The 20,813-nt window shown below is 32.9% G+C and overlaps 1 protein-coding gene across 1 annotated transcript in view; it reads left to right on the top strand.

Moving 5' to 3' along the window:
- The window catches only part of LOC114328464 (alpha-amylase), a 35,976-nt gene that overhangs the window by 2,554 nt on the left and 12,609 nt on the right, over positions 1–20,813 (top strand). Inside the window, exon 2 of the mRNA XM_028277323.2 lies at positions 10,158–10,303. Within this exon, the coding sequence (XP_028133124.1) occupies positions 10,158–10,303 (146 nt within the window). The remainder of the gene's footprint in view (positions 1–10,157; positions 10,304–20,813) is intronic.

Here is a 20,813-nt window from a genome sequence, read left to right as displayed (position 1 = left end):
TTGTGAAACAAATTTTATGTACACTGCATTACGAATTAGAAAATCAAAATAAATAGATACTACCTATTTAAATTATGATTTGGCAATATTGTGTCATTATACAGGGATTAAATAGACAAAATATCAGCCTAAATGATTAACAAAACGGAGGCATTTCGATTGTACCTGGGAGGCATTTCATGTATGAAAACCTGGGAGGTATTTACCTGAAAAAGTGGGAGGCATTTCGATAACGCCGTACAGCATCAGATCGTATTAGGTCTTGAACATACCATTAAAAAAATATGACCTTTCCCATGAGACTTTTTTTAATCAGTTATTTATGTCGAGTAGAAAAACTTTTCTATTTCGGAAAAATTTTAGGAGGGGGGCCTTTCCTAAATATAGAGGTTTCTAAACGTTGGTGAGTCCGACAACTGGAGTACCCTTAAAAATTTGTCGGACAATATTACCAGTTAATTGAAAATAATTTTATCAAACAATCCTGCAAATTCAGCTGTGAGGGTATTTTATGACTATTTATGATGCGTTTGCCCGCCCTTTTGGATTGTTTGATAAAAATATATACATACATATTACTTAGAGCAAGGACACACCAGGCGGCGCGCGTCGAGTCGACATCGAGGCAGCTTAAAACAATCGTAGCATAGAGGCAGCTATGCTACGATTTAAAGTATTTGTATTTCGTTGTTGCCAAATTTAGTCGCGTGTTGGCTGCTGTACGATACGATGTCTGAAAGTTATGACGATTTGTTTTTGTAATAAATGCAGGTTTACTCTTCTTCTTCTACAGCCTTCAGTAATCAAACTTTGGACATAGGCCTCCCCCAATTCTATCGAGTGTTGTCTATTTTGCATTTAAAGTTTACTTTACCTTAGATTAAAGAAAAAAACAAACGCAGATATTGGATACATTCTATCATAAAGGAACGAAAGTGTAAGGAATTTTTTACACATTATATAACGAAATTAATATAATAAAGGCCCAGAGAAGTTTTTTAATTTTACAAGAATGTCTAAAAAATCTTTTCAGGAGTTAGTAGTAAGTATTAAAGAGCCATGTTCAAGAAATAACACCGTTATCAGGGAAAGCATATCACTTAAGAAAAACTATTTATAACGCTAAGAGGCTGTCCATTCTATGGTACGCCACTGAGCAAATACAGGTGCTAAATTGATGCCCTTTATTCCCATTAATTGGGAAATAGTGATGTTTCACAAATTAATATTAACAAAAAAATGATTCAAAATAGAGTCAAAGTACGAGAGAAAGACGAAAACCAGAATATACAAAACCGTAATAAGAGCAACAGTCACCTTAGGACGTGAGACATGGGTGCAAAAATAAAACAGAAGAAGAAATGATAGAGAGTTGAGAACGGAACGTACTGAGAGCTATTTTCAGGGGAAAGTATACAGATACAGAAGACGGCTGGCATAGAAGCACCAATCAAGAATTAAGGATGCTTTACAAGGAACAAAGTATAACAAGATACACAAAGTCATAAAGACTCAGGTGAGCAGGTCATGTCAAGGGAATGGATAAGGAAAGAATGCCAAAGATGGTACTGATACAAAGACCAATTGGGGCTAGGAGACGAGGTAGACCAAGAAAAAGACTGCAAGAAAGTTTCAGGAATATATAGAATCGATGAAAATTATACACTGGAAAGAGAAGACGAAAAATAGGATATAGTGAAGAACCATAGTTCAGCATTGTTTACATAATAGACATCAAATAATAGCTATTTGTATAACAAGGGAGGAAAGTACTACTTTTCCTCCCGAGAATGAAGTTTACTGCCCGACGCGTAGCGGAGGGCAGTAATCATTCAAGGGAGGAAAAGGCACTTTACTCCCATGTTATACATATGGTTTTTCCACCTTCCTCAAATAACAAGTCATTTTTTCATTTTTACTTAATTTATTTATGTAACTAACCAAAAAAATTTATTAGAACTAAAACTAACAAGTAGGTACAATATAACTGTCAACTGTCAAATATAAGTCAAATTATTAATGTAAACATTGTTAAATCAGAATAAAAATTTAGTGTTTTTTACCATTCTGCAAAATACAGAGTGTTTTTAAATAAACGTTAAAATGTATAGATACTTACGTAATAGAAAATAGATATTGTACAGGGCGTCAATAAGTTATATTTCATGAATGAAATACCATGACGTCACTTTTATTTTTCCTCCCTAGGGAGGAAAAATATTTTCCTCCCTAGGGAGGAAAAGTACAACTTTGCTCCCTACAATCAGTTCCGGAAAAGTATACTTTCGGTAGAGGTAGGTGGAAAAATTATATTTATAAGTTATTAGTATAAACTGTATTATGTAAAATTGTAAATACAAGGCCTGTAGAGCATAATAAATAAAATAATAAGTAAGGTAAGATAACTGTTTTTTATCTTTTATTTTATTTTTATTAAAGTCAATTGTTCTGACAAATAATTCAAGTCAAGTCAAACTGGTCAATGGTAACAGATTTGAAAATTCTGTTTGACTGTTTGTGAAATTAGGTTCAAAGTGTTTCAAAAATAATTTATTTAGTAGATTACTTTTTTCCAGAGAGAAATGTACCTAATTAAGTTGCCCTTTAAGCTATAAGATAAAAAAATTAAAAATACAATGAGTCCCATATAAAAATAATTTTATATTGGAGGGAAAATTCAAGTAAAAATATAGTTCTAGTCTGTAATTTCCATCATTAAACAATATTTGGCAACATGTCACCACAAAATTCGCTAGCTCAAACGTCTGTGTTGTACCAAGATACACGCATATATTATATGCCGTTGAAGTCGTAAAACCGACTGGCGACATATGGTTTCTAGGACGGGTCGCGGTACCGCCGCTGCAACGAAAATTTTAAGAGCGCCTGGTGTGTGTCATTGCATCAAAGTATAGTAAGGGATGCGTCGCTTTCGACATCTCAGCGGGGGTTTAGTCGACGTACGCCGCTCCGTCTATGTTAGCGCTTATTGTCCGACAAATTTTTAAGTGTACTCCACCGTCGGACATGCCGGAGTTTAGAAACCTCTATATTTTTGTCTACCATCTACCATGTGGTGAGACCGCTCCCGTCTGAAAAAATTTCTGATTCGGTTTCTTTGTGGATTCCTATTCAAAAATGTCCCCTTTAAAAAAATCTGAAGGGTGCCGGGCGGAATTTTTGGGCAGAAATTGTTTAAACAATTTTTTTAAACAAATACAAAAGATCACGTTTTATTGCCCTGAAACATATATTTTTAGGTGTTTTGGGTCATTCTAAACAAGAAAGATATCCTGTAATTTTTCTTAAAAATTGACAGTTTTCGAGTTATAGGCGATATAAAATCTGAAAAATGCTAAAATACGCATTCTCGAGGCTTAAAAACTCAATATTTAAATTAGTATTTTTGAGGTTTCCAGATATTTAAATTGAAGATTAAACCTTTAGCTTCAAGATTCTGAAGTGATCGCATCTAGCCTTAATTTATACCGTTGCTTTTTAATTGTTAAATCTGTTACTCCAGTGAATAAGTGGTTAAGTCGATTTTTTGCCAAAATGGGTTAAGTGCACCAATGGGTGCAGAATGACATCTCAGATGTTGTGAATAAGTAGTTAAGCTGTGAGCGAACTCTAGCCAAGGTTATACGTATGTGTATCTTTGTCCATCTTTGAAATTGATGTACTATTTAGATTAAGTCGACTTGCCTAAAAACTTAATAAAATAATATCTTAGGAAATAACTGGTTAAAGTAACCTGCCCAGTTATGACCAATAATCGTTTACTGTGCTAAACAGGTTAACTTGAGTTGACGTCTTTTGGTCCACTCTGGCCACTGTGCATAACTGTTTAACTATAATACTTATAGTTATTACATCACGACATTTTATGACTAATTTACAATATAAAGCAGATATATTTTGTCATTTCCCACTTACGAGAGCCACTATTGTTGAAATCGAACTAATAAAAAAAAATTACCGTCCAGTTTGACTATTTTAAAAATGTTTGATTTATATAAGGAAGGACGAGCATCTTCTGCTTGCCTACCTATTTATACTAAAAATTTTCGTGATTTAGGTTTAGCTTTTAAAAACCAAAGCAGCACACGTCACAAACGTGACAATTTTAATGTAAGTACAAATTAAATTGTCCTCAGAAGAAGAAACTAAAATCCAATTAATAGCCTAAAGTGACGAACATCATAGCATGGCCCAATTTGCTTATGAGCCTAAAAGTCAAGACAAAGCAATTGCTAAAGAAAATCAATCGAAAGGAGTTTATGCATTTGGCTTGCAACAATGCCTGCCTACCCCTTACCTTACAACCTCAGTTTCTTTCCACAAGAGGCAGCTGTGGAGCTTTAACCTCACGGTGCATGACATGGTAACAGAGAATCAGCCAAAACAACTTGCTATTTGCCTTAAGTCGACTTTACATTACATGATTTATCATGTGATTTGTCATATGATTTGGTCATAGAGTGAAATTTACATGTTTACACTGTGTGATTTGTCATATGATTTTGCATTGTTAATACGGCTCGTAGTCCAGAAAGCCACTGCGCATCCGCTAGGAAAAATATTCTAATTCAGATTTTTTGCAAAATCTTACTCAAAAATGACCCCTTTTAACAATTTTGCATGTTGCCAGGACCAAAAGTTGGTCAAATATTTTTTAAAGGTTTTTTTTTGTTTTTTCCTAAAATTATTTTTTTTGCATGAAACAAAAATTTTTTAGGTTTCTTGGATTATTCCAAAGAGAAAAGGTCTTTGGCGACTTTTCTCTAAAGTTGGCAGTTTTTGACATAATATAAGCGATTAAAAACTGAAAAATTGCGAAATCGGTTATTTTTAACCCTCAAAAACTATGTGAAAAACTGAAAATTTGAATATTGCCAAGGTAGGTAGATATTCTTTAAACATCGGTTGATGAAATCCCGAAGAGTTTTTTGCAATACAATATTCAAAATTCCTTTGTTTTTTAATTGCTAATCAAGCGTGCGCGACACTATTTTCCACCGTTGCATGTGTATGCAGTATGGTGCAAATGAAAGGAATTAATTCGTTATTTCGTAAACCGGCGACTTTAAGGAAAAATCCCGAAACAGGTCGATTTTTATTTTTAAGTTATGATATTGTGGCATATATGGTATACTAGTGACGTCATCCATCTGGGCGTGATGATGTAATCTATGATTTTTTTAAATAAGAATACGGGTAGTGTGCTGGCTCATTTGAAAGTTTCTTCAATTCTCTATTCATTAATATAAACATTTACATAATTATTTATACAGGGTGTCCAAAAAAATTTAATTAAATTAAATCATTTGGCAAATTGACAAAAACAATTAAATTATTGGACACCCTGCATAAATAATGATGTAAATGTTTATATTACTGAATAGAGAATTGAAGAACCTTTCAAATGAGCTAGCACACGACCCCTATTCTCATTTAAAAAAATCATCAATTGCGTCATCAAACCCAGATGGATGACGTCACTAGTATACCATATATGCCACAATATCATAACTTAAAAATAAAAATCGACCTGTTTCGGGATTTTTCCTTAAAGTCGCCGGTTTATGAAATAACGAATTTATTCCTTTCATTTGCACCATACTGCATACACATGCAACGGTGGAAAATAGTGTCGCGCACGCTTGATAAGCAATTAAAAAACAAAGGAGTTTTGAATATTGTATTGCAAAAAACTCTTCTTCGATTTCATCAATCGATGTTTAAAGAATATCTACCTACTTTGGCAACATTAAAATTTTCAATTTTTCACATAGTTTTTGAGGGTTAAAAATGGCCGATGTCGCAATTTTTCAAATTTTAATCGCTTATATGTCAAAAACTGTCAACTTTAGAGAAAAGTCACTAAAGACCTTTTCTGTTTAGAATGATCCAAGAAACCTAAAAAAAAATTGATCCATGCAAAAAAAAAGAATTTTAGGAAAAAAACAAAAAAAAAACGTTTAAAAAATTGTTGACCAACTTTTGGTCCTGGAAACATGTAAATTTGTTAAAAGGGGTCCTTGTTGAGTAAGATTGTGCAAAAAATCCGAATTAGAATATTTTTTCTAGCGGATGCGCAGTGGCTTTCTGGACTATCGTTTTGTCATAAGCATTGTCATGCGGCTCGTCATGGGAAAATCATATGACAAATCACATGATAAATCATGTGGTTTAAAGTCGACTTTAATCATTTTTTAACACACTTGCTTTATGGAAAAACCGAAGTAAAATTTTATGCAGGTACGTGTAGTGGTCAGATTAAAAATAATATCGTTGCATTAATGTTTCTTAATTTTGTTAATCAAATGCAAACCTGTAGATCATCCACAAAATTTTGGTTAGTTGTCATACACATAGGGAGTGTGATACTGACCACTCCGTTATTGAAAGAGCCAGGAAAAACAATTTAAATAAATCATCCTAACGACTGAGTACAGGTAATCAGAATTGCTAAACAGAAGGATCCCTTTGAAATTGTAATGATGTTGAAAGATAATTTCTTCGATTTCAATTCACTTGTGACGAAACATGACCCTTAGATTATCAAGATTATTAAAAAACTTGATAATGATGGCGAGATGTTTCTATGGAAACTAGTCCAATGGCTTTAATATGTTAAAAACGGCGCCGAAATTTCATTTAGATGCTCATTAAAACGAAAATATCTTTTTAAAACAATAATAAATTTTGCTCATAGAAGACGTCCAACTATATTGTTTTGTTTACCTAAAATTAACAAGGAATGAGTGTCGATAGCTACAGACAAGAAAAAAGACTTTTGTCTTTATTGCCTTTAATAGTTACTTCATTCCATGCATTTTGTCAAAATCTGAAAACGAAAAAGGATGTCGTCAATGATCCTGAACTGGAGGAATTGGATCCTGACCAAGATATACAACCTAATTTAGAATAAATGTTTTTTAAACTATAAAATTGTTTTTGTTAAATTTTAAATAAAGAAATATTTTTTTTAAGTCATTAAACCGAAAAATAAAATACATAGAGTAGGGAGTTTTTGTGCACACAAATACGTAAACGTAACGCATCTTTTTGACATATACGCTTGCGCATTAATGGTTGAACTCCCGTATCGCGATACGTATTACCTAAGGTTACGGGCTGGTACGTTAGGTTCATACGCATCCCTATCGAGCCGAAAGTCACCGAATGCACACGAGGATCTTGCCCGATTACCTACCAAATGAACATTTCATCAGCGTACTATCCGTTTATAAACATTTTAAGGTTATATTGGTTATTGGTTTAGTCTATTTGAGTAAAATTATTCTGTTTGTAATTGGAAATTGGAACTTCATAATAGATTTAAAATTTTATTGTTTTTAAGTTGTCTATTAATAAAGCAAAACAAACAAATCTTGTATTAATTTAAGAAATACAGTGATCACCACAATTAATAACTAGATAAACAAATTACCTAGTTTCAGTAAAATTTTCAAATAAATATTACCACACTATTTACATTATACCTACTGGAATTCTGATGTAGGTATACAATAATTTACAACTAAAAAGTAGGTATAAACAAAAATAAAAAAATTTTAACTTAAGGAAAAATAATATTTTTATATTTAAATAGAAGCAATTAAAACCATACAATTTCATTATTCATTTACTTTTTTTACATTTGTATATTAATTGTATATTGTGTGAACATTGTTTTATTTTTTTGAATGTCAACGGAATTTAAAAGTGACTTTACGATTTGCTTTACGTTACGTTAAGGCAGTTACAAAAACTACCTATTTTAACATTCATCCTCTACGACACGTTAGTTGCTTTACGTATACGGAGATGCGTACGTTACGTAGCAACAAAAACTCCCTAATGACTTATTTTCATTAACATATTGGGTGAATAACTGGGTAAGTCGACGGTGAATAAATGGTTAACAGGTAAAAGGGGGAGAAGTGTACTTTTGAAGTGTGTAAAATTAATAATTCTTAGCTGAGCGCTTTCGGCTTATAAAGCCATCTTCGGAGCTATGGTCAAAAAGGTCAAAATACCACTATGAAGAGAGATGGGTTCCATTTATGATATGAAATACTTCTGTTTCTTATGTAGTTTTTTATTGGTTGGAAAAAACCTTGTCTGTCTGTTTAAAAAATTGTTCAATTTGCCGCTGGTTGTTTTTGTATCCAGAAAAGTTAAACATCAAGAACGAGCACAAAGGACTTTCACACGAAAATTACATTATATATAAAACGAATATTTGATCATGGTAAGGTCAAAAAGACCTTACCATTTGAATACTGCGGTGTCAGATAGCAGAATGGTCGCCTCGCATGGAGGATTTTTAACTTTTTTGACCTTACCATGATCAAATATTCGTTTTATATATAATGTAATTTTCGTGTGAAAGTCCTTTGTGCTCGTTCTTGATGTTTAACTTTTCTGGATACAAAAACAACCAGCGGCAAATTGAACAATTTTTTAAACAGACAGACAAGGTTTTTTCCAACCAATAAAAAACTACATAAGAAACAGAAGTATTTCATATCATAAATGGAACCCATCTCTCTTCATAGTGGTATTTTGACCTTTTTGACCATAGCTCCGAAGATGGCTTTATAAGCCGAAAGCGCTCAGCTAAGAATTATTAATTTTACACACTTCAAAAGTACACTTCTCCCCCTTTTACCTGTTGTCATAAGTGTGTACAAAACTTTTTCAGTCTTTACATTTATAAATGGTTAAGTCTCATATCTTCTCATATCTCATTAACCTAATCACTTAGCAGTTACAAAATGAGACCAATAATATGTTGGTATTATATCTTAATTTTAAGTGTTTTACCATTCCATCATATAAAATCGATTTATGACATGTTGTCAAAACTTGTAAGTCGTCTCCTGAAAACTATTCAAAATTGACTTAACCACTTATTCACTGGAGTAACAGAAATATGCGTGTTTATCAGATTTTTTTGCCGGTGCGGCCCCCTCTATTTCAAAAATCTCATATTTTCCTCCGAAAAATATTTTTTCTAGATTCTTTGGGATATTCTAAATAAAATAAGTTTCCTGACATTTTTCTCAAAAGTTAATAGTTTTAAAGTTATAATCGATTTAAAATCCGAAAAATGCAAAAAACGCATTTTCGGATTTTAAAGCGCTTATAACTTTAAAACTGTGATAAAGAGCGATGGACATGCATATTTAACAATTAAAAACGACGGTTTAAATTAAGGTTAGACGCAACCACTCTTCAGAATCTTGAAGCTGAATGTTTAAACTTCAATTTAAGTATCTGGCATACAGGTCCATACCTACAACTATACATAATACATTTAAACCATATTCTCAAATTATTCAACTAGAGAATGCAACACTTTCCTTATATTTTCAGTTGCACTCATAAAGGCAAGCTTAAACATTCCTTTCCATGAGATGTTGATATTCTCCAATTTTCCAACCAACACATGCTTACGTTTATTAGCATTTATATTTATCATTAGATATGAAACAAATTGAAAGACTTTCAATTTGTTTCATATCTTTTATCAGTGTCAAAACTGTAACTTGATATGAATATATTTAAAATACATAGCATATCAGTAGTCTCATCTGTTTTATTGTGTTGTGTTCTTGAGTTTTTCTTTAAAACATTCCGCATATTAACCATTTTTATTACTTTTATGGTTCCCATATATTTATATTTTTTGCTTTTTTTTGTTCTCCATTTATTTTTAACCTTTTCTGGGGTTATAGTTTACTGAAACTAAGATATTCAATTTACTATTTCAGTTGGGAATATCCCTCAAATTTAATTTGAAAGTTTATTTAACTAAAATTTGCTTAATTTTTCCCAGCATTTTTCGACACCATCACTTGATGTGACATAATATACTTATATTATGTTACTGCTTGTTTCTGTTATTCTTTTTTGGAATAGATTTCTTGTGGAGTCATCGTGTAAGCTTTTGATTTTTACCTATGTGGTGTGTTATTCTGGTGTTTTGTTAGCACATATTATATGTATTTTCATTCGGATTTTGCACAATAGTAATTTAAAATAGCCTTAAATTTAGCCTTAAACTCTTTAGAAAATTTTAATTCTTAAGGTTAAAAATAGATTAATCGTGTACCACACTTTTTATGCAATAAATATTATTTTAGGTATCTCCACCAAATGAAAATTCCGTAATAGGAGACAGACCATGGTGGGAAAGATACCAACCAGTAAGTTACCAACTCACTACCCGATCTGGAGATGAAAGTGCATTTGCTAATATGGTACAACGTTGTAACAATGTGGGAGTCAGGTAAAGATACAGCTTAGTTTTCATTTTTTTAATATAGTTATGTTATTTGCTGATTTTTTGCTGTAATAGAGACACTCTAAACCCACCTCGGAAGATGAAAGGAAGAAGTGATATGCCCAGACCAAATCACAACAATAAACTTGTACCAACAAAAAATCGGTTACTCACCTAGTGAGAAAATTCACTTAATGATATTCTTTAAAGGCAGAAATTGATTTTGCCTTATTGTTTGAAAATATAAGGAAACACCATTACATTTTTCTGACACGAAACCATCTACCTGTATAAATGCTGCATTCATTTACCACTATGTTTCTTTTTTAATCCGAAAAATTTCTTTGTATTTCGAATATTCTGACTTTAAGTTTCTTATAGTTCTGGTTAGTATTTTTTTCTCTTCTTTCTCCCATCGTTCTGTCCCTATGTTACGAAGTAAATGTACAAAGTTTTTGATTACTTAAGGAGTAAAAAATGAGATATGTATTTAAGTAATTCATTTATTTTATTTTATCACTTCTAAAACATTTTTATGGTTTTTGTAATTTTTGTTGTAAGTTTTGCGTTTCAAGTTCTTTATCTTAATAGATTTCAAGTTACCTATATAGATTTTTTATAAACTACATCTCTGAATATTTTGAAAACCTTCCTTGTTGCTATGTCTTTATTTTTTTTGTTGTTGTGATCTATCATATTCTAATCAGTAATTATTTTCAATTATGTGGCAAGTGTTGAAACCATGTTTGAAGTAACGAAATAGCTTATAAATAGTCCAGAGAAATAAGGATTTTTTGACACTTCACCATCCAGGTTGGAAATGGGTTTTTGGGTACTAGATACCCAATAAATTATAAATATAAAAATACCCGTCACAGTTCCTAAGCGAATTTTAGTCTTTACGTTGATATGAACCCTTAATTAATTTGTTTCTGATCCGAGAGATGGCTCTACTGTAGCATGCCATTGTGGTAACATTTTCAACTTAATTGTAGATTTCTACATGATGACTCAGTAATATGTAGAAACCTGAACACTTTTTTATCGTTACACCCATCAGCTCAATTGGCTATGATGCCAAATTGTTTAACCGTAATTTTATCAATGCCTAATAACAATGTTAATAGCAAGAAACATTTAGTCCATGTTGTGAGGCCGCTGCCGTCTGAAAGAAAATTATGTTTCGGTTTCTTTGCGGATTCCTGTTCAAAAATGTCCCTTTAAGGAAATCTGAGGGCGAAATTTTTGGCCAGAAATTGTTTAAACAATTTTTTTAAAGAAATTCAAAAGATCACCGTTTTTTGCTCCGGAAAATATTTTTTAGGTTTTTTGGGTCATTCTAAACAAAAAAGGTATCTTGTCATTTTTCTCAAAAGTTGATAGTTTTCGAGTTAGGGGCGATTTAAAATCTGAAAAATGCGATAATGCGCATTTTCGAAGCTTAAAAGTTCAGATTTATATTAATATACCGCACATCCCATTCAATACCGATACAACTGCGGTTTTCTTCTTCTACAAAATAGATATTTTAAGACAAGTAATTGAATATTAGTAGAATATTAGTAATTCAATAGCACACGAATGGATATCTTTTTTCAAAAACAAGCAATAGGGCTTTTCATCGATTGTCATTTGTTTCGAGCTTCTGTCATGTGTCACATAATATTAATATATCTACGACATACGTCTTTGGTTTGTATCATTGGTAGATACCGATAACGTATGACGTAGATATATTAATATTTGATGACACATGACATAAGCTCGAAACAAATGACTGAATGAAAAGCCCTATATTTAACCGTTATAAATATTTGTAAGATATGGCGGTATTGCATTATCTTTTTAAATAACTCATCAACCATAACTGCTACGATTATACAGATTAACAATGAAAAACCAGACAAAGTTATAAATGGTAGTTTACTAGATAAATTTAATAATTATAATTGTATATTATAAATCAATTACAAGAAATTAACTCAACAAATTGAAATAAAATGATTGGTGTACATTTCCAATAAGATTTTTTTTGCATAATTCCAGTAAATGCTCTTTTGTTTTCTCTCCTACAGTAGGAGGCTTTTCGTAGGCTGGTTTTGAGTTACATTGCTCTAAAATATTATTATTATCAGAAAAATGACGAGTAGAAAGGTCAATAGTTTTATAGGTTGTATAAGTTAGTTTTGTAAAAAACTTTTGTAGGAAAACACTTTTCTACTTTAAGAATTTGTATATTATTCCATATTACTTTCTCGTTATCCGAATTTTTGGTGAATTTTTGCCCAAAAATTTTTGAAAGGTACTTGAAGTCAAAAAAGTCTTCAGCGTCCATTTCATTCACTTTATAGGGCCTACCGTTTTTTTTTTTGCAGCACTTATTAGAGGTGGCCACTGACATGGATTGAGTTAAAACTGTGTTACTTCTTAATGCTCGCTTTTTTGCTTTCTCGATTACTGCATGCATCGAATCCCCCTCACTTTGGGTATGACTTACAGTTAAAAATTTGTGAGTAATGTTATTTATTTCAGCATGCGTAACTGCATATAAGTACATAAGTACCACCAAAACCGCCTTATTCTTATTATTGCCAATGCAGTTGTCGGAATAAAAAATAATATCTTTTTCCTGCAGGTAAAGTAGATAAATAGCTAGAGAGGCATGTTGCAATTTAATTTGCTCCTCGCATACCAATGGCTTCGTGCCAAAAAAAGCAGGAACCGTTTGCGATGCTACTTCGAAAATCGTAAAATTAAAGCAATTGAGGCAGGACTTATAAAAAAATGTAGAAATATCTCCACAATGTGTAGGTAATACTGCTTGCAAATCGAAGCAAGCTGCTATGAGTTTATTATTTTTTATGTAGGCTTTGTAATATCTTTTGCTTTTTCTTCTCGGCTTCTTTCTTTACCACGAATGTGACGTGTGTATTGTTCTTGGCCTTTTTATTTTTCTTCTTGATTGCATTGTTTATACACCTCATAAGTTGCGAACTGATCTTTCGTTGGTTTAAAAAAAGAGATATTACATTCTGTGTTAAAAAATGTTTCATATGTACATCTTTTGACAGATGGCAACTGCTTTTCTTCTCGTTACTCTTTGTAGTATCTATACATCTGAGTTAGAGTTAATCCATCAAGGAATTCTCTACGAGTTTTAGCTCTAAAATAGTGAGACTCTACGCACTCAAAGCTATTTATGTGTTTTCTTACGGTTTCCTTAAGTTTCTCTATAGTTGTGCGTTTTTGATGATTTCCTCTATTATCTTTCTGAACGATGTTATACTCTTTTGACTTAGCCCAACTTGTTCGAATAAATCGATCTCCAATATCAAGGGTATTCATAAAAATATTTTGCATGCTCTTCTCCTTAATTTGTTTATAGTTAAATAAAAACATAAATTGTTTGTCCTATTACTTCCTTCTACAACTCTTCCATACATCGGAATATTGTGCAAACGTTTCTGTAAAATACCCCTAGAACTCGCAACATGTGGCGGTATTACATTAAAACATATTCTATTCTTTGTGCAATATCCATACATGATACAGTTACGGCGCTACAAACTACGTTTTTGAAGTTACGTCACTAATGTTCTCAGCAAGCGATGTGTATTCTTGTAACTCGAATCCCTTGTAACTCGAAAACTGTTAACTTCTCAGAAAAATGAGAATATATCTTTTTTGTTTAGAAGGAGCCAAAAAACCTAAAAAATTACAGGGCAAAATAGGAGATTGTTGAAATAGAGCCTGTCGCATTGGCATTAAAATCTGATGGACGTGCATAATTAACAATTAAAAAACAACGGTCTAACTTTCTTGCTTAGAATGACCCAAAAAACAAGAAAAAATATTTTCCTGTACAAAAAATGGTTTTCTTGTGAATTTGTTTAGAAACATTTTTTAAACAATTTCTGCCCAAAAATTTCGCCGGCACCCTTCTGATTTATTTAAAGGGGACATTTTTGAATAGGAATCCGCAAAGAAACCAAATCAGAATTTTTTCAGACGGGAGCGGCCTCACAACATAGACTAATTACATATTATGTTTCTCTGTAACTAAATATTCAAGTTAGTCAGGCATTCATCTTATCTAACACTGAAAGATGGTAGTAAAATTTTACGACCTCTTTCATTCACTGTCTACAAATCATGTAAAAATGTATTACATTGCACAAATTTTGTTTATACACATAAACCTTTTAACACGTTGACGGACAGTGCGTCAAATGTATAATCAAGTGTTGTGACATGACTATATGGATTTTGCAAAGTAGAATAGGGGAATTGCTAAATTTGTTTTAGCGCTTATAGTTTATAGAAACAATATGTTTGTTGTAAACATGTGGACGACGACCATGTATGTAGTATCATATTTCATATGCATCTGTAGATGTAATAATAGGATTTTGATTTTAAATTCAGCAAAAATATGTTTAAGCAAGGCGAAAACCTCGCGTTTCTTGGAAAAAATATTCCCATGAGATCTTTTTGCGTAATCAGTTTCATGAGATACCGCAGAATAAGACCCAAAAGGTTATAATAAAGATATTAAAAATGACTGTTAACAGAAAAAAATACTCATAACTATTTCACTAACACCAAAACTAGTTCGTCTCTGTCTTGCTAAGAGAACCGTCGATTTATTGCATTTCGATTTAATGTCCATGATGCAGCTCCATAGTAAAGCACACTGTGTACATAACATTTAATTAGCCTTATTCTGAGGACCAATATCAGATCTTTGCTGCATAAAACCTTTTTCATTTTCACGAAGTTGGCACGTGCTTTTTCAATTCTCTCTCTTATTTCTGCAGTCTAATCGTTATTTTCTGTGATTATCATTCCCAAGTATATTTTTTTACTCTCTCAGACTGCTGGCCGCCTACCGTTAATATTTCATTTGTATTGTTGTTCTTGCTATTTTTCATAAATTTGGTTTTTTTGATGTTGAGAGAGTCCGTATTCTCCACTACATATATCTTTATGTGTGATTTCTTCAGAATAAGCACTAAACAATAACGGCAACAGTATGTAACCTTGCCTGGCCCCTCTCCTTATCTCCATTTCTTCTGACACTCAGGGCTGCTTTATCCATTAGGCAATATAGGCAGTTGCCTAGGGCGGCAAATTATGAGAGGGCGGCAAAAATACTGTACAAAAAATATTTGTATATAAATACTAAAATCGAATAACATTTAAGTACATCCATCAATGGAATAGAAGTGGGCATTAATTTCTAGAGAACATCCCTAACAACAAATGTACAAAATGTACAAATAAACAGATCCCTAACAAGAAATCATTTTCCAGAAAAATGTTGAACAGTGAAATGAAGTTTAGGAATTGGCTACTTTATTCTACATCTAAAAAGAGTGTATTTTGTATTCCTTGCCATCTATTTCAGGCGCAACCGACTTCTTTCACTACAGGTTTCAATGACTGGAAGAATGCTGGCAGATTAAAACAATATGAAGAATCAAAGGACCACACGGCAAATGTCTTGAGTTTGTTCAATCGAGGTAAATTAAAAAGCAGAATAGACTGTTCCATAACAAGTACATTCAGAAGCGAAGTACAATACTGGCGCAACGTTTTGTAACGTGTTGTTGCAACAGTAATTACACTGGTCACAAGGGGACTTGCCATTAGAGGAGATAATTCAGTTATAGGATCAGTTCAAAACGGCAACTTTTTAGGTTGCTTAGTGCTCATAGCAGAATTTGATCCTATTTTACGCGAGCACCTTAATAAATTTGTAAATATTGGTCATAAGAGAACTGTAATTATCTGTCAAACACTATATGTGAGGAAATAATAGTTTTGATGGGAAGAAAAGTAAGAAGAACTATTGTTGGCGAATTAAAGCAAGAAAATACTATAAGTAGTTACTTCGACACCAGACGTGTCTCATGGTAATCAGCTAGCATTTTTAGTTCGCTATGTTTCTGGTGATGGTATGCCGACTGAAAGATTTTTTTAAATATATTCCAAATATATTCCTTCTTAAGGTCACAAATCTGCTGCTTTGGAATCAACAGGGATTTCGACTTTAGAGGAATGAACCATTGATTTAAGTGATTTTCACTGCCAGTCATAAAATAACGCATCCAATATATCTGTAAAATATTCAGGACTGCAGGTCAGAATAAAAAAACACAATAAACTTGCTGAGTACGTAGGTACCATAAACATTCTCTCAATTTGGTAGGATCTTTAGTAGCAGAATCCTGTCTGACCGCCACTTACTTTTTCATTTTTTTACAAGAATTATTTACGTTTTTCGGCTTCCACATATAGATGAAAAATTTTGACTGACAACAAATCACCTGTTGTGAAACTAGGTGGTCCGCAAGGGCAGACGCAACTAAAGCGTTATACACTGGCTTCAGCGAAATAAAAACTGCGCTTTTTAATATCTCAAAGACGAATGTCAAGCTGCAGCTGTGAAATATCAATCACTTTCTATATTTGAAAAAATGGACACTTTTTAAATGACATTATTAGTTGTCATTTGGCAACATATTTTAGAAAGAGTGAACCTATCCAATAAGTATGTCCAGAGTCCTGCAATGGATCTGCTGGGCCTCGATTTTTGACCCTTCGCTTCGTTATCGAACGTATTCGCTTCGTATTTGTTTAGTATACGTAGCGCATACGTTCGATAACGAAGCGAAGGGTCAAAAATCGAGGCCCTGGGTTCTGTCCTTAAAGAGTATGAAGCTCTTTCAAATTACTTTACCTCAATCAGAAATAATTTTGCCATTTATGAAGAGGAAGCCAAAAAATTGTGCCCAAATAAAACATATAAAGAAATAAGAAATAAAAAAAGAAAAAATTCAATTTGACTAGGGAGCCGACGAACGAACTTTTCAGCTGAGATAAAAATCCACACATTCTATAAATCGGCACTTTGATAAGAGATCTGAATAGACGTCTGGAATGTTATCGACTTATTTATCAAGGTTTTCGTGTTATAAAAGATTTGCCAAAATTAAACAATGAAGAAATTATTAAAGAAGCTGAAAATCTGATACAAATTTATAAAGACGACCTAGATACATCATTCATACATGAATGCATTCACTTAAAAGGATCATTTGGATACCACAATAAAATTACCAATAATTGATATATTTAAACCTTCTTTGTGGCTCAATGGTAAGAGCGCCTACCTTTGGATCGAAAGATCCGAATGGTTGTGAGTTCGAATCTCATCAGGGTCAGGAATTTTTCGTTTATTATAAATTAATAAATGAAAATAGTTTTTGTCCTTGTGGAATCGGTACTCACCGGAGGGACCGCAGACGTTCGGGTACAATTAGCGTCTCTTTGCAAAGACAATGATGTCGACTTTGCAAAGTAACAAGACACTTACTCAACACACACACTACACATGACACTAGGTACCTAACTGCAAAAATTCACCGTATATACCTACCATGCCAATGGCCATTAGTTGTCGAGGCATTAGCTAAATAAAAAAAAATTGATATATCTAAATATTTAAAGAAGAGTGGATTGAAAGATATTTTCTCTAATTTTGACATTGGTTTGCGCATTTATTTGTGAATTCTTGCTGAAAGGTCATTTTGTCGATGTCAATGTCTTACCATTTTGTCGATTTTGTCCATAGAAAGTGACGTAATAAAGGCGATAAATTATGACGACGTTATAGATGATTTCGCCAAAGAAAATCAATAAAGAAATCGAACTGGAATGGCAATTTTTTCGGTTAAGTATATGTATATAAACATCGTAGTTTAAATCCATTTTTAGTGTATTCATATTGAAACAAAAAATTCTGCTTTTGCCCAAAAATGGTACATGCTTGAAGGGCGGCTAGTAGAGAATTGCCTAGGGCGTCAACTGACTTAAACGCGGCCCTGCTGATACTTCTCTTCCAAATTACACATTTGATCGTTGGCTGTAGTATAAATGGTATAGTTTATTACTAACGTTATTATTATGGTATGGTTTATTACTAAGAGGAAGTTATAAATGCCTTAAATCAAATGAAAAATGGAAAATATAGAGACGACGGAATAACAAAAGAGATGATTAGAGATGGAGGTCAAACTACCTTGGAGGCAGTTAAAATAATAATGAAGAAGTGCCTCTTTGATATTGCTATTCCAACCACTTGGCAAAATGCGCAGCTACTTCTACTACAAAATAAAGGAGGCAAACACAAACTCGAAAATTACAGACCAATAAGTCTGTTACCACATCCGTACATGCCGTACGAACTGCTTACCACAATAATGACCAACAGACTATCAGATAAATTCGATAGTTACCAGCCTGTTGAACAAGCGGGATTCCGCAAAGGTTATAGTACCGTAGAACACATACAGACAATAAGGACACTTCTCGAAAAGTGTAACGAATACAATGAACCTCTTGATTCGGCATTTGTTGATTACAATACGGCATTCGATTCCATAGAACTCTGGGCCGTATTAGACGGAATGAACAACGCAAGGATTGATTCCAGATATAGAATTATTTACTGTTGCATTCGAAGATGCCTTATGTCTTAGAAGAAAAAGTTAAATTGTCACTTAAATTTTTAAGTCATCTAAGATTTGCCGATGACATAGTGCTCATAAGCAACAATACAGAAGAACTAATCTACATACTAAAGATGCTTAAACAGGAATCTGAGAAAAGCGGTTTAAAAATAAATTTAAATGAAACAAAAGTGATGACAAATCAAAATATCAGAATCGACTTAGATGGAAGTGAGATCGAAAGTGTCGAAGAGTCACACGATCAAGCTAGGCAAACAGAATCAAACGGCAGAGATAACTAGAAGAATCCGAATTACTTGGGCAGCAGTTGCAAGACTCAGTCATGTGTTGAAAAACAAAAAGATACCAATAAATCTAGAAAAAATGGTATTCAGCATGTTAGGAGTATCTCTGAGAGAACATATTCTAAATGGGACGTACGAAACAGGACGAAGGTGGAATATGTAATTGGAAGAATTGCGCAAATGAAATGGAACTGGATAGGACACGTGGCACGGCAAAACAACGAAAGGTGGACGAGAACATTGTACATTGGAGACCACGCGAGCATAGTAGTAGCAGAGGAAGACCACAAAAACGATTGCTAGATTACTTCAAAGCAAAAGTGGGGAGAAACTGGTACCAAATAGCACAAAACAGAGAAGAGTGGACAGAACCTATTTTACTTCAAATCAGGCCCGAGGCACTACATAATTTTCGGGCCCCTAAATATAATTTAATAATAATATTAATTAAGTTAATTGGTTAATATTGATATCACGCTTTTTAATTGTTCTAAGACAACAGTTGACAAATTTGAAAATTTATCTTGTTTTATTGCAATAAAATTTATTTGATGATCTTTCCGGGCCCCATTAAAATTCGGGCCCGAGGCAGGTGCCTCACTGGCCTAGTGGTAAAATAGGCCCTGAGAGTGGAGAAGTCATGGGGAGCCTTGTCAAGGAGTGGATTCAAACGGGCTAAAGAAGAAGTTATTGTTTTCTTTAGAGACATTCACTTCAAGCTACATGTTTTTATGGATTTGGCTGTCTCTAGAGGTGTATATTCTCGGGCTGAGTACAGTCACTTAACTTCCACAAACTTATTGTCACGTACTAACCCGTCCGGGGAAGCTCATAAAAACCGATAACCTTTTTACAATCACACAAACAATCCACACTGCTTTACTATATTTTTTGTTTTGATAGCAATTTCTGGCTTTTCTTCGTTCTTATCAGATAAAACAATTGTTCCAGACATCGTTATCGCGTTTCCTTTTTTACTTCTTCTTCTTTTTATATAGACATTACTCTGTCTGTTTTTCAATGTGCCTCCAGTAAGTTGTCATTCCATCTTTTTCGTGGTCTTCCCACTGATCGTCTTCCTATTGGGGAACCGTCTCTCGCCGCCCGTTTTTACTTCTTTATCGATGATTATTCTGCCGCGCCGTTTTCATTTTCTAATATTCCATACTCTTTCTCTTCCTGCTCTCAAAGAAACTGTTTATTAGATTTTTTTCTTTCTCGTCTAATTTATATCGATCCAGATTAGCTCCATATAACAGTTCTAATTCTACTTGCATCAGACTAATCAATACGTTTATTTAACATATTTAAGTGTCAACACATTTTTTCTTTTGTCTTCGCTAATATTTATTTATTTCTGTTGTTTTTGTACATAGAAGAAATCAATATAGATGTAAGATTTTTAAAATTGATTGTTATTATTCCTTTTATATTGATCCTTTTTTTATTTTTAATATGAAGGTGAAAATATTTTTTAACCTTTCCTGAATTAATTTTAGAAGTGTTTCCAATTGTTTCCTTTAAATTTAGCTCACCACAAATGCAAAAAGTAATGAACAATGAAAACTTTAAAGATAATATAATGATTTCAATTATAATTTTTAATAAACATAAGTGCGACAACAGAGAAACACCATGGATGGTAGTTATTAGAAAAACTATTTGACAAAAGAAGACTATTTATGCTCCAATTCATAG

Source organism: Diabrotica virgifera, chromosome 5, assembly GCF_917563875.1.
Source record: "Diabrotica virgifera virgifera chromosome 5, PGI_DIABVI_V3a".
Taxonomy (NCBI): domain Eukaryota; kingdom Metazoa; phylum Arthropoda; class Insecta; order Coleoptera; family Chrysomelidae; genus Diabrotica; species Diabrotica virgifera.
This window is presented reverse-complemented; position numbering and strand designations above follow the sequence as displayed.